The 15149-nt window shown below is 48.0% G+C and overlaps 2 protein-coding genes across 2 annotated transcripts in view; one reads left to right on the top strand and one right to left on the bottom strand.

Annotated features, from left to right (window-relative positions):
* Positions 1-1083: 1083 nt before the first annotated feature.
* LOC108577797 (RING finger protein 11) lies at positions 1084-2570 on the bottom strand. Its single transcript, XM_017941002.1, has 2 exons — positions 2046-2570; positions 1084-1635 (listed from the first exon to the last, which is right to left on the bottom strand). Exons 1-2 carry the CDS (start codon positions 2175-2177, stop codon positions 1258-1260), a joined length of 510 nt encoding a protein of 169 aa, XP_017796491.1. The 5' UTR covers positions 2178-2570; the 3' UTR covers positions 1084-1257.
* Positions 2571-3748: 1178 nt separating this feature from the next.
* LOC108577836 overlaps positions 3749-15149 on the top strand; it is a 16382-nt gene continuing 4981 nt past the window's right edge. The window contains 16 exon segments of the mRNA XM_017941046.1: positions 3749-4153; positions 4405-4449; positions 4533-5586; positions 5662-6031; positions 6118-6427; positions 6506-7026; positions 7098-7393; positions 7468-7978; positions 8044-8185; positions 8248-8421; positions 8501-9058; positions 9131-10082; positions 10175-11817; positions 11820-13183; positions 13258-13619; positions 13714-15148. Coding sequence (XP_017796535.1) covers positions 3988-4153; positions 4405-4449; positions 4533-5586; positions 5662-6031; positions 6118-6427; positions 6506-7026; positions 7098-7393; positions 7468-7978; positions 8044-8185; positions 8248-8421; positions 8501-9058; positions 9131-10082; positions 10175-11817; positions 11820-13183; positions 13258-13619; positions 13714-15148 — 9903 coding nt within the window. The 5' untranslated portion in view covers positions 3749-3987.

Genomic DNA, 15149 nt, shown 5'->3' on the forward strand with positions numbered 1-15149 from the left:
TTAGACAAATACGTTACGAATATTTTTATAAAAATAAAGTAGGACTTTCTTACTCGTAGATATTTACCACGGTACACAATTGTTATCAATGGTAAGAAAAGTCAACGATAAAACGTTAAAATAAGATATGTTTAGCAGAGTGAAAGTTCGATAATTGCATTGTCACTGCTTTAAATGAAAGCAGCAACAACGCGATATACGCGTAACCTTCCTTCTAATAGTGTAAAAATGTTTTCGAACGTAACCAATGTATACAAATTCGTTTAATAATTAGAATCCAATGTAACTGCACGTACAGAGAAAGTCGACAGCAACGTAAATTATATAGATATTACAAACAGCCCATTTTCTTTATGTGAAATAATTCAGAATATAAATCAACAAATTGGAATGCCTATACTTTTGCATTACAATTTCTTCAATTACACCGCGTCGTCGTCGTCGACATCGTCTTCTTCTTTCTCATCATCTTTTTCTTCTTCTTCCTCTTCTTCTTCTCATTCTTTTTCATTTTCTTCTTCTTCTTTTTCTTCTTTGAAGGAAGATTATCCACATTTTAAGATATCGTTACATCGAAATAATAGATAATCTATTTAAAAACAGCACGATTAATTTCATCGTTATAAGATACATTCCGAAAATATGTTTTTAGTATCTGGAAATATGAAAGAATCGCAACTATGGTTAAAAATATACATAGTGTGATATTTTGTGGTACACAATATTGCTCATGATATTCACAATGCGTATAATCGTCTATCGTTACTCGACTAAACCACCAAAGTCAAGTGGCTACTCTTTATTGAACTGAAAATATATTTAGCAAGATCTTACATGTTTCAGTTGCTTCTTCACTTTTTCGAGCATAAAATAGAACATCTTTTGTAGCCGTAGAGAAAAAAACTACATTAGATTTAGCAGAAAACTAATCAACTATGAGGATTGCTTTCTGATCATAAATACACTTTAGTTTTTTTCAATGATCCATGTGCAGAACATTACCCTGTAAGAGGGAATGAGCTATTTAGAAGACATTTGCAACTCTTTATAATACAGATATTATTATTACTCAGCGTGTGAGCAAGTATGTCGAATACAATGGTAAATATGATCGGCCATTAACAAGAGAAGGCCCCTTTGCTAGTTAGAAGCCATTTTACGCGATAGTAAAATCAATGATTCGTTCGGATTGCTCTGTTTAGCACGATAGTATAGTTTGATTACCGATTAGCTACTCCAGGTTTCATCTTGACGGCGTTAAGTGGTCGGATGATACGAACTAATCAGTGCTGCATCTACCGGTTCCATGCACGATGGACATGTCAAGGAACGTAGCAACCAATCGTCGATACAGAGAGCATGGTAAGTATGCATACAGGGTAAATAGCGCACTTCCTCTCCCACCTGAAGCTCCATCATACATATCACACATTCTCCCTTTTTAGCCCCGTCGTATTCCCTTATCGGCAGATGTTGGATTAGTCCAATGCGTTTTGCAATTCTAACTTGTTGTTCCGTTAAAGTGCCTGGTCCTAAAGTAACACGGATGGTACTTCCACGAGGTAAACTGAAATTTGTCGACTGAAGATGACGTTCCACCCTAGCAATCGCCGGATAGTAGGAGCCAAATACCTCCTGTGGAATCGAAAACAACTAAAAACTTTGTACCCTTTGTAGCAGAAGAAAGAAAGACAGACAGACAGACAGACAGACAGACAGACACACACACACACACACGTGTCGAACAGATTTAAAAGTTAAACTATTCCCTGCTTCTGTGGATTATTAGTGACTTTGCAAAGGAGGAATATTCGAGTAAAGAGAATTGAAATAAAAGTGAGGGTAGAAAATCGATCGTTACGATAACCAAAGAGTAAATTTCAATAGGGATTTTGCAAAGAACGTTTTCGTCGTTATAAATATAAATACTAAAGAAAAAAGGAGATGTAATAGGTTACGATAAGAAGAAAGAAACACGATAAGAATAAAGAAATGAAAGATAGAACGGCGAATGGATGGTACTTGAGAAAAAAAAATGAAATTACATTGTAAGGTATCGGAGGTCCAAGGCCTTCTTGCTGAGAACTGCTAGTCAACGTAGGAGGATCAGGATTGTTACTTAGCAAAGTGGTATTGTCCTGTTGGCTGCCTCCGGCGCGTTTCAAACAATTTCCCATTCTGACGGAACGTCAGCTCTAGCTTGGCGTTTCACGGGCAGCCTGGTTCGATTCTTTAATCCCAACGTCGCGATTAAGCGATCGCGATATCTTCGACGTGGGATATCTCGAGGTCTGTCCCCATGAGAAATTGCTTATTTTTCCGCCGCAAAACGTAACGAAGTCCGTCGTTTTGGTCTTCGAACGGATGACAGTTCGTGCCTCGGGAGAAAATTCAATGCGTCGCGACTTTTTACCGTGAAAACATATTTCTCGTCACATACCCGTACACACAGCTGTATGCCTGACGCGCATCCAACAAGACGCAACGGAAAAGAAAAAAGAAAACGGGTTAGTTAGTCACAGGTTGTGAAAAAAACACTTTGACATCCCTGGCGCGACGTTCTTCAAACGTTTAGTATACACAGCACCGCTTTCGTCCTGCTGCGTAGAAGGTACCTCGCTGTGATTCGTCGTTAGAAGCGTATCTCATTTTCCAACGTCCAATCACCGAAAAACGACGCCGTACGATACAAAGAGTTTGCAGAGCGTGTACATACATATACACATGCATACGGCTCGTTCAAAAGACACTCGGCAACTAACCTACGATTGGCTCTTGGAGACGAACGTATCGCGAAACACAGCGTTCACGGTGCTGCTGTGCCTTTCGTTTAAACGTTCGAAGTAGAAGCAATTGTTCCACGTACGAACAATTTAGTGGTCGAATTGTACTCGACGATGCGTCGAAATGATCTCGAAGTAAACAAACTTCACATAAAGTTTAGTGAAGAAAGCTGAATAGTAATTTGGAAAATATACGTATCGTATAATAGTAAAATAAACTCTATTTTTACTATCGTCGAGTACTTGTTCGTATGCGTTGGAAAAATATCGAATGAAGAAGAAGAAGAAGAAGAAGAAGAAGCAGCAGCAGCAATGAAGCGCTTCGAAGCGGAAAAAAATTTGCTTACGCAGATGACGCGATCCGACCTTTGTTACTTTATCGATATTTTCGAAGAATCATAGTTTCGTAGTCTGTTTGAACGGCCGGCGGGGCGGGATTGATCGTCATCTATTTCTACACTGTTCAATTGCAAATGATGGGCAGGACTGTCAGAAGATGCGATTAGGGTGGGTCTTTATTAAAAGTTGGATCATGTTTAAACATCTATAATTGAGAGGACACGTTGATTGGCATATTCATAAAGTGGGGTGGTGATTCGTCGGGCCCGATAGGGACTGGATAGGGACCGATTTAACTTAACTTAACTTAACTTGACATAGAATATAATAGTCGGAAAATAAGTTGAGAAACGGAAAAGAAAGAACGAAATGATATTTTAACGGACGAAGGGAAGGGAAGGTTCGATTAGAGTTGGAAAGCGATATTTTTCAAACGCAACGTAAGAATGTTAGATGTCCGGTAAAAATGGTTTTCGTGCTTATCTTATCTAGTTATGACCCGTAACCTCGTGCAAACACGAAAAGTAAGAAGACCTTTGGTACCGATCCTCTCCCCTCTGGCGTAAAGAGAATAGCGCGTAGCTGTTTCGATATCGTGCGTAGTCCATTCGGTCGGCGAGTTCGGTCGTGACAGGAAGTACTTACTTAACCGATCTGTCGCGTAGCCGTGCTTCCCATCAAGCAGCGCACACCAAGCACAGGGGCCGCCGCGGCCTCTTTCGCACCCCAATTCCTCAGTTCAGTCTTTCCGCTCGATCAGTCAGGATCTCCTGTCGAGGTGCGCGCGCGCGCGCGTCTTATTACAACGTTGGAACGTGGGTAAGATCGGAAAAAGTGCGGGGAAAGAAAGTCTGGCCGGCGACGAATGCGAGGCGATGAGAGGAGCGCATCGAAGAGGGAAGAACGTGTAACCAGAGCTAATTGTGTTACCGCAACGAACAACAACATGAGTTCGGATCGACGAGGATCATGGTGCCGCGTGGCGATTTTTCTCGCCACGATTTGCCTCGCGATCGCCGTTGCACAATCGGGTAATTCTCTTGCAACATGTATAATACACACGTTTACGTATTTGTCGATATCGTGTGAAATTTTTTTCTTCGGTCGGCTATCTGTCGCGCATGTTGTTCAACTTTTCTTTCCGAGAAGTCGCATCGAATATAGGCGCGCGGATATCGGTCTCGTTATCGTTATTGGCAAATCGTAACAAACGTACATACAATGTATTTCTAAAATTGTGAAACTTGGCTTGTTAAACTCGATCGTTAAAATCTGGTTGCAGAGCTGGCGAAGGATCGTACGTTGTGCGGCCGAACGAGATGCAAAGGTAAGGAGAAAAGAGTTTAGGATGGTACCGGATGGTAGCGAGAAGCGAAATTGACCGTAATTCGATCGACGATGTGTTCACAGTTAGAGCGAGCAGGAAATTCAAGTACGAAGAAAATGTGTCGTACCGGTACAGATACTCGGTGGACGTGAGCACGAACCTGGGCTATCCTGGGAACGAGTCGACGTTACGGCTGGACGCAGATGCGATCCTTCAGTTCAGCAGCCCTTGCGAGGGTACCCTGAAATTGAAGAACGCCAGCCTGAGCCACGATCCTCGGAAATACAATCCGGAATTTCCTGACCGTGCCGGGGCGGAGTTCAAGGCGAACCTCGAACGTTTCGCGTTGAGGTTCGCGTTCGACGACGGTCGGATAGACGAGTTGTGCCCGGACAAGCGAGATCCGGTCTGGGCGTTGAACTTGAAGAGAGGGTTACTATCGACGATGCAAAACACCATGCACAGATTCGACGTGGATCGTCGCGTGAACGAGGTGGACGTGAACGGCGTTTGCGAGACGACCTATCGTCTGCACGAGGCGAAACGCACCAGCTTGATCGTGAGGAAGGAGAAACGTTTGTCAGATTGCAGCCAAGGGTCCAAGCATTTCTCCGTGATCCGTTCGAGCCGTTACAAAAGTCCACGCGGCTCTCGGCATCCCCTCGTCGAGTCTCGAAGCGAATGCGAGCTAACCATCGATCGTAACATATACGAGACGATCGTTTGCAAGGAACTGCACCGGTTGCAGCCTCTCTCGAGCGGCAATACGGGCGCGAGAACCGAATCGACGACTACACTTCGATTGACCGGAGAGTTGAAGGAGGATCGCGAATACGCGGCGGAAACGGAGAGCGGCGAGGTGCTGGAGGAGGAGGAGGAGGAGGAGGAGGAGGAGGATAGAAGAATTGGGAAAAGGACGAGTTTGCTTTACGATTATTCGAAAACCCCGAGAACCGGGGAGCTGAGAAACGCGAGGGATCTGTTGAAGACGATGTGCAGGCTTGGGATGAGCGCGGACGAGATGCAACAAGGGCTCTCCGAGACGTTCACGGCGTTCGTTCAGTCTGCCCGGTTTCTCAATTATCCGTCGTTATACCAGTTGCTGGTCAGAGCGAACGGTATATGTAAAAGTGGCAAGTGAGTAGGTTTATTCTATTCGCGTTTTATATTCGCGTTTCATATTTCCGAGCGGGGTCTCTGTTTTCACCGCAGGGAGCACATCGTCGACGCGCTGCCGTTCATGGGCAGTAACGCGGCTGTGAGCGTAATGAAAGATCTGATAATACAAGGACAGGTGGACCGGTCGACTATCGACAAATGGGTAACCGCATTCGCGTTAATTCCTAGACCAAATCGAGAGACGATCAGAGTTCTTTCTCCTCTCCCCGAGTTTCTAGATGCTCAGGCTCCAGAAAGCCAATTCGTTTTGAGTTATTCCGCGAGCATTTACGCTTTCTGTTCAACCTACGAAGGGACAGAGTGCGGTAAGGTCGAAGAGGTGGCACGATTTCTCTCGTATCTCGAAGAGAAACTGGAAAAAGGGTGCGCGCCCCGTGCGCACTCCCTTTCCACGATCAAACAGGTACACGTTTCCGCGTATTAATCATTATGATAAATATAATTATGCTATTATTTGTGCCATGGTTAACGCAGCCTGTCCATTCTCAGAGCTTGGAAGCGTTGAAAGCGATCGGGAATATGGGCCTGGAGACGGAGAGTTTGTTGGAACGATTGAAGGAATGCGTAGACGACGCGGGAGGATTTTTGCCGATGGAGATACGCGTGGCGAGTATCGAAGCTCATCGTAGAATGCCGTCTTGCGAGAAAACCCGGGATCTCTACTTTCTCAACTATTATCGGAACTTTACCCTCGAAACGGAAATACGCATCGGCTCCTATTTACAAGTGATGCGTTGCCCCGACTACAACGTCATCAAGACGATCAAGCACACGTTAAAACTGGAGGAAGTGAACCAAGGTATTTCTCGAGAATCTACTCACCTTCTTCTACTTTCCGAAACTACTCACCTCCTACTTTCCGTAACGTTCTTCACAGTCGGAACGTTCGTTTGGAGTCACTTGACCAACTTGTACAAGTCCGCTTCGCCTACCAGAGTGGAGATTCAAAGTCTTTTGACCGATCGGGATCTCGACGAGAAGTTCAACAGCGACAGAAGGAAGTTCTCGCGGAATTACGACGGATCATTTTTCTCGGAGGAGTACAATTTCGGTGGCAACTATCAAGGGAATCTGATATTTTCACCAAAGTCCTACATACCTAGATCCGCGACGTTCAATCTTACCTTGGACCTTTTCGGCGAGTCCGTGAACTTTTTCGAAGTAACCACGAGGCTCGAGGGCCTCGAATATTACGCGGAGAAGTTCTTCGGACCGGACGGATCGTTTCCGTATGATAACGAGAAGGTGTCTGGTTTCTTTAAACGATTGCTCAGGAGTTTCAGAGCAGCGGCCGCTGACGAACAACAGGAGGGGGAAAACTATTGGAAACGCGTGAAACGGCTGCCGAACGTTATTGAGAATAATTTCGACCAGCCGAAAATCAGTTTGAGTTACAGGGTAAGAGTTACTTCTTCCGTTTACTTTTCTTACCTTTCTTGCCGTTCCTTTCTTATTCGTTACACCGGCAGGTGTTCGGCAACGATTTGAAATATTCGATGTTGAACGGCGACCGCGAAATCAGAGAAGCTTTGACGCGTTTGGATCCATGGGAGAACTTCAAGCGAATCACTTCTGGGAAAGAAATTCACTACGAAAACGCGATAATGTTCTTGGATTCCACTTACGTGGTGCCGATGACATCGGGTTTGCCGGTGCGTTTGGATTTTGCTGGCTCCGCGGCTTGCGATTTCAAGATGTCAGGGTTACTCGACACCAAAGCAATCTCCAAAGGAGAGATCGAATTGGTCGGCAACGTCGCGCCTAGGTACCACTACGTTCTTAGCCTCTTCTTTTCCTCTTCTCACACACCTGCCTACTCACGTCTATGCCTGTCAACAGCATGAGCGTCGACGTGGTCGGCAGCATGACCGTGGACGCGTTTTACAAGACCGCAGGAACGAAGTTGCGAACGAACGTGTACTCTTCCGGCGCGGTTCGAATTCATTTGGATGTACAAGGGCTACGCTCCGTCAGGCTGAGCTTAGGTTTACCGAATAAAAAAATGGACGTGTTCTCGATCGGCACGGATATACTTTTGACGAAAAGAAACGGTGCCGATATCGAGGAGAAACCGCTTGGCGTCTTAATCGCCGGTGGCGCCATTTCGGCGGAAAAATCAACGGGATCGATTCCGGCAAACGTGATTAGCAACACAAGCTGCACTTGGACCGCTCTCGATAGACTGGTAGGGCTAAAATTGTGCGTCGATTATCAACTGTCGAACGTAACGAAAGATTCGAGCGCGCCTTACTTCCTTCTGAGCGGGCCGGCCCTTTTCAAGATTTCCCTCAACAAAGCTGACCCTACGGCTAAAAACTATCTGCTGGAGTACAAATGGTCGAAAACCAAGGTATCTTTATCGTCTGATGTAATTCGTTTCACGCGTGTTCACTCGAAACACTTGTTTCGTTGCAGGAGGAAAATATTTTCAGGCTCGCGTTCGACACTCCTGGCTCGCAGGTCAACAGAGAATTGAGCGCGACAGTTTCCTTCCACGTAAAGACTCGGAACGTGACCGTTCTGTTGCGATCTGCTGGAAATTCACTAGTGGCGGAAGGTAGGCATCGCGTTTGTCAAACCAACGGGGAAACGAACTGTTCCTCCTTTTTCCTTTTCCAGGCACCTATAAGAGCACGGAAAACGAGACGTTCGTGGACGTGGGTTTCGATATAAACGGCACCAAACACCTGGACGCTAGTTTCGGTTACGCGAGCAAAAAGTTTCAATACGGTTGCACGTTTAGCCCACAGATGCATCTGATCGTGAACAACGAACGGATCGTCGCTTTTTCAGGTTTGTCTCAATTCTCCATTCGTTATTTCGCTTCTTTAATCTCGCTTCTTTACCCAATTGCTTGACGATTGTTGAAAAGGTACGATAAAAAACGCTTGGAAAAACAAGGCAAGAAACGGGTCCCAGATCGACATAGATCTGACCTTTCGAACGAAGAGGGTCTGGAGCAAATTGGCGGGTTATATCGTTCGAAGAAACCTGACCAGCTTAGCCGGTGATTTCCAACTGGAGTATCAGCTGCAAAAGATGCCGAAAAAGGAAACCCTTCGGCTCGAGGTGTTCTTCTCGAACCGTACGTCAAAGAGATTCACGCACAAAACAGCCGACTTGAAGTTACGTTCCACCGCCTATCCTCAATTGAACACGGTGATAGTTGCGTGGTATCAGCAAGCGCTCGGTCACTTGGAGTTGCACGCGGAAGTGAATTCGAGCCCGCATCTAATGGACGATCGTCACAAGCTTACCGCTCAACTGGTCGTCTCTTACTCGAGGATGTACTTTCAAGATCAGAAGACGAAAGTGAGCGCGATGATCGGCATAACGAAACCGATTCAAAATTTAGACATCAAGGTCGGAATCAATCACTACGCCATGGGACCGGAATCGAAGACGAGCTTGTTGATAAGATACGCTCCAGGTTGGTACCTGATCTCTCTTTCTCTCCCCTAATCTCTCTTTCTTCCTTTTTCTTCATGGTTTCGTTCTCCAGCGAAAGATATCAGCTTAACGGTGAATCTGATAATGCCACGCGGTTTGACCTTCGCCATGGAAGCTCACGCCAACTTCACCGTTCCAAACTTCAACTCGATGTTGGTCGACGTGCGAATCACGGAGAGAACGAGACGAGTATACGAGCTGGATCTTTCGGGAAGTTGGTTCAGCGGGCATAACTTGACGGCGCGCGGTACTTACGCGGACAGATCCGAGGCGACCGCGATTAGCCACAGCTTGAAGTTAATCCTGAAATCCCCGAGTTTCGCCGACGACGTTCTGCTCAACTGTAAGTTGTATCGAAATTACAGCGACATCAACCTCGCCGTACTCGTGGTGCAGCACCAGCTAGAGCAGAACAGGTACGCGTTTATCTTGAATCATACGGTAGTCTCGCCGACGAATTTCGTGTCGTACGTGGAAGGAAGGTACAAAGGTAACGTATACTCGGTGATGACAGCCGTCGATACGGAACGAGAAATTCGAATGGAGGTACATTTGGACAAATGGAGGGACGTTCATTTGGCGTTGACCATTTTGTCGTCCGGTGTTAACGAGGTGAACAGTAAGGGATTCGTTGCGGAGATAAAGTGGGACGCGAACCGAGATCCCGCGTTGAAGCTCGCGGTCTCCTTCTCGCTGGACAGAAAGACCACGACGACCACGACGACGGTTCGTCCTCTCGAGGGGGGAGTAACCGAGAAGATGACCAACGCGGTGGCCACTTTAACTTATCCGGGTCGCTTCGTCGTTTCCTCCTGCCGTATCACTGCACGCAGCCCCTACAATTACAATGTGGACGCAACGTTCGAGTGGAATCCAGAGCAGGCGATAGGGCTGTTCATCGCCACGGAATATAACGCGAACGACTCGTGGATAAGGTCGGTCGGCCTGGAGACTCGACTGGTCGCGCCGTTCGAGAACTGGAGGAAAACTGGATTAAGCGTGAAGTAATGAAAATCCCCCCCCCCCCTCTCACTCTATCTCTCTCTCCATCCGGAAGAATAGGCAGATTGATTTGATTAATCGGTTTGATTCGCAGATACCTGCAGAAACGGAATAAGATAATGGTAGGCGGCAGTGCTCATTGGAAGGATTCGCAACGTTTAATCGCGGAATTGGACGGTAGCATGGAGCAGCACGACAACGACCAAGAATGGAAAGTGAATTGCGGAATAAGCAGCTCAGTGCATTCGATCGAATCGACCACTCTCAACTTGACGCACAGAATGGTGGATTCGCCACAGATCGCGGAGACCCATTTGCTCGTCAAATACAATCCGGACAAGGTGATCAAAGCTTGGAGTATATGGTTCCTGGACAAAGGATCGGAGAACACGTTCAATTTGACCGGGAATTTGCACCTCGAGTCTCCGATCACCCGTTACAGAAAGAGCGACATGAAATGCCAGCTGCAGATTTTACCGGAATGGAGATTTCTCGGGGCGGCTAATTTCGATTTGGACAAGAGAACCTATACGGGTACGTTGACCGGTGATCTTCTTCGTTTGAAGGAATCGATGGTAGAGTTCAACGTGACCACTCCGCTGGAGAAGTTCTCGTTCGTGCGTGGAAGATTCGGTTTGTCGGAAAGGGAGAGGCACGTGGTCGCGGAGGTGGTCACGCCGGCCGCCGGCATCGGTACCATCGGTTTCGAGGCGCTCTGCCAATTCGCCACCGCCAATTACGACTTGAACGTGCGACTGTCGCTGGCAACGCCTTTGGAACTGCTTCGCAGGTCGCTCTTGATCGCCAAACTCAAGCACCGGGAGGCCGATTTTCGTGTCGCCTACAACGATATGCTCGCTGGTTTTCAGAGTGTCTGGCACTATCGCAACATCACCGATTTCCATTACAGTTACCTGCTCTTTTTGCCTGTCACCGGTCTCGAGGAGTGCGGAGTCGTCGCCAAATTGATCGTAACGCACACCGACAACCACAATCTCGACGTCGATACCGAATTCTCCGTAAGACTGTCCGAAGTTAAGATCGGTGTGAGAGGTAAGGCCGGCCCGAGACCTCCACCCGTTACCGTTACCATACCGATCAAAACTTGGAGTAATCCAGGCGAACCAGACGACGATCGTCGCGATGAAACGGCTAGAGCGGAAAAGGAGGAGGAGGAGGAAGGAGGAGGAGGAGGAGGAGGAGGAGGAGGAGGAGGAGGAGGAGAAGAGTTATCGCTGGATTACGAGGAAGAAGAACCGGAAAACTTGTACTGGCACGGTGAGGTCGAGGTGTTTCCCGCCTACTTCGAGCCTATCCTGGGAGAATTAGACGTAGAGAAGGTCGAGGGAACGCGGTACAAAGTGTTCGGTACTCTGCAGTACTTCCAAGGGAAGATACTGTTGGACGACACCTTCTGGATAGTGGATCTTTTCAACATGAGGAACGAGCTCAAACTAATCGTCCCGTTTCACTTCCTCCAAGAGGTCACCTGTTTCAACGTGTTCCTCGTAGACCTCGATAAATCTGAATACACGATGCAGATAGCCGTGAACGTGAAAGAAAATGCGACATTATACGAAACGGGGATAGACGTGAATTACGTTTATCGCGAAAGCGAAACAATCGCGGAGAGTTCGCGCGTGCACATGTTGCGATTCAACGTGAAAACTCCGCTGGAGTTCGTCAAGTTTCTCGACACGAACACTACCCTCGAGGTCCAAGAGAACTTTTACAAGACTACAACTGCGCGATCGATCTACTAGGATCGATCGAGACGGAAGAGGCGTTCGTCGACACGGCTCTCGTGATCGAGATCGACGCACCGTTGCTAACCCTTCCGAAATCCACCTTCGCCGTAAAACGAGATTTCACCTCGAAGGAGAGGTACGTGAAGATAAGCGGCAAAATCAGCGAACCCGTGTCCAAGTGGTTATCCGTGCAATCGGACTGGTACCTGACGGAGGATCGCGGTAAGGCTTCCCTCGCGTTCGACTCCTGGGTAGAACCGTTGAGAAACGTCGAGATCGACGTCTCTTACTTGAACGGGATCGAGAACAGCAACGGTATCGCCAATCTAACCGTCTACGCGAGACATCACCTCGATCAACGGTACAAATTCCTGGGCAATTATTACACCAACGGCACTATCCAAGCCGAAGTTTACACGCCCTCGAACAGAGAAATGCCGCATCTCGAGTTCCACGGCGACACGAAGAAAACCAACCGGGATAATTCCTCCTTCGAATTAAACGGTCAACTACGGAACCACGCGACCAGCCAACTATACGCCGTTTCCGGTAACGTCCAGCTGACGCGCAGTTACGGCCCCTTGCACGTCCTCGAGATCGCGATACGACCGAACCGATCTACCAACACCGACAGCATGCTTCTACGGATCGAGAGGGAACAATACGGTTTAAACGTCACCTTCGCGGCTCGCGATGCAAACGGAACGATAAACGCGAACTTTGTCAACTCTTTGAATTGGAACGTCAGAGCGAACGCGGACCTTTTCAAGTTGAACGGGGAGAAAGATCGGTTTCGGCTGATCACGTTCACGAGCGTTCAGGTGAACGGGAACGCAACGTTGTACGTTCACGTGGAAACACCGTTCGCGGAGATTCGGAACGTCAACATCACCGGGAGCATATTGCTGAGCAACAAAACCGGCGACGTTCGGGCCAACGGTCGATTCAACGACCGGTACGCCGAACACGGCATTCTACAATGGAACTTGGACAAGACGGACTTCCACGGAAGGGTGTTCGTTCAACGCCAAACACCGCCGTCCGATCCCGATCGCGGCAAGCTCGTCGATGCGAAGCTCTTCTTCAAAAATCCTGCCGGCGCGTTCAAGAATGTCAACCTTGGCTTCTTTTTCAACCTCGATCCCGACAAGTGGATCTTTGCGGGAGACGCGAACGTCGGTATTACCAACCACGAGAACATCGACGGACTATTCACCCTGAGGTTACCGCCACCCCATCAGGACGATCATCGTCTCGTCGCTGTGTATCACGGCAACGGAGGTATCAAAGACACCCGTTACGCGGTCCATTACTACACCAAGAACGTCGAAACGGATTACTCCTCCGATGGCTCGGTTCGTATCTTTCCATCTTCTCTCTTCCTTTTATTAGAATATATTCGAACGCCAATTCCTCTGATCGCATACAGATACGCATGGGCCCGAAAAACTTGGACGCGCATCTTCGTGCCTCTTGGGGGCCGTTGCACTTCGTCTCCAACACGTTGAAAACGAGCTTCGACGGTAAGCAGATCGGAGTCAAGTACGGGCTCTCTACTCCAAAGTTCCAAGAACAGGAAACCTTGGTGTTCCTGTTCAATTACGACGCTTCGCTGGATCCGGAGAAACGGGCGATAAACGCGAACGTCTATTGTCCAGCGAACACGCGCGTAGCATCGGCGAACGTGTCGTACGAGAGCCTGACGAACGTGAACGGAACCGTCAACGCCGTTTTACCTCTGTCCAACAACGTATCCCAGTTCGGATGTCAGTTCGTCGTCTTCACCACTCTGTAAGCCCGTCTTATTGTTAGGTTCCGTCTAGTATACTACCCACTAGGTGGTTGTACATATATCTGCACGTACTTACACACATTCCGTTCACAGACAACGGAACAAGAGATACGCCAAGGTGTTTTGGCCGCAAGATACCGCGGTCCTCGATTCCGACTACAGCTATCGCAGCCAAAAACTCGACTCGGATTTAAAAGGTGTATTACACGCGGAACTTCCTCTGAGCACGCGTCACATCGGTCATCTAACCTACGGTTACGAGAAACGGGCACAAACGACCAATGGTTATTCGGAATTGACCTACAACCGGCAGAAAGTTCTCCGCGGTGTGTACAAATCGAAGAGCGAGTCTAGGGCCGGGTTCGAGAAGGACCGTATAGATATCGAGATCGTGAACGCGTTGAAACCGATCGGTATCCTCTACGTGAATCAGTACGAGTACAGCGCGGGAAACCAAGGAACAAACTATCCGACCGTCGAATTCAAGCACGCCAACCTCTATCAACTGGAGAACAGAACCGCGTTCAACGTGGTCGGTGAATCGAGAATCAGAACAACGCATACCGGCCAGAATATTCATCTGAAGGCGATACACTCCAACAGAACGGTACAACTGAAGAGCGACTATCAAGTGTTGCCAGGCGAATTCGACCAAACCAGCTGGCTCAGTTTGGCCGAGGACGTTTGGATATCGTACCGCGTGAACATTCTAAACAAAACGACCGAACACGTGGACAACCAGTTTCTCACACTGAACATCTCCTATCCTCGAAGAAATTTCAGCCTCGACGGCTCCTACTGGATCACTAGCCAAGAGCTCAAGTCCGAGGTGAAGCTCGATTGGGATCGAGAAACGAAAAAGCCCAGGACCGTTGGAGCGCTGTTCAACTGGAGCAACCTCTCTTCGAACGCCAGTACGAAGAACGGTTTGCAGCAACGTGCCATCTTCCTTCTCAGACATCCCAGCTTCGAGAAACAAGTCGGCGTGAAAGGCGAGCTGATGAAACGCGATCCCAAAGATTTCTTCAATTTTACCCTGACGGCCGACTACTCCAAAGAACGGTACAAGCTGTTCGCGGTCTCGGTGTCGTTAAGGGCCAACCACCTACCGATTTCCAGAAAGTACGTCTATCAAGCAACCGGACGACATCCGAGCACCAATTTTAATTTGGACCTTAGAGGCCACGTGCACACCGTCCGGAACACGCTGTACGAGATGCTCAATTCCGGCAACTACAAGCGCGGCGACACGATCGACGATACCGGGAAACTGAACGCGCGGCTCGATCTTCTCGACAAGATCGGGATCTTGTTTCAACGAGAGTACAACCAGGCGGTCAAGTTGTTGAACGTTAGTTACTTCTCGTTCGATCGGCTACGCGTTATCAACGGTAGTTTCGTCAACACGCCTAATTTGAACGGCACCGGCTCCTTCTACTTCGATCCGGATGAAAAGTTAACCCGGATGATGCTCAACTACACTCCGGACGCCGTCGAAAGTTTACGGATGGTCGGCAGAATTCCCGACG

This window comes from Habropoda laboriosa, unplaced genomic scaffold, assembly GCF_001263275.1.
Source record: "Habropoda laboriosa isolate 0110345459 unplaced genomic scaffold, ASM126327v1 scaffold816, whole genome shotgun sequence".
Lineage (NCBI taxonomy): Eukaryota > Metazoa > Arthropoda > Insecta > Hymenoptera > Apidae > Habropoda > Habropoda laboriosa.

Bases quoted from the DNA above. Each gene is read 5' to 3' on its own strand.
- LOC108577797 (XM_017941002.1), bottom strand. From the start codon at position 2,177: ATGGGAAATTGTTTGAAACGCGCCGGAGGCAGCCAACAGGACAATACC. The intron at 1,636-2,045 runs GTAATTTCATTT...TCGATTCCACAG, and splicing joins GACCTCCGATACCTTACAAT to GAGGTATTTGGCTCCTACTA.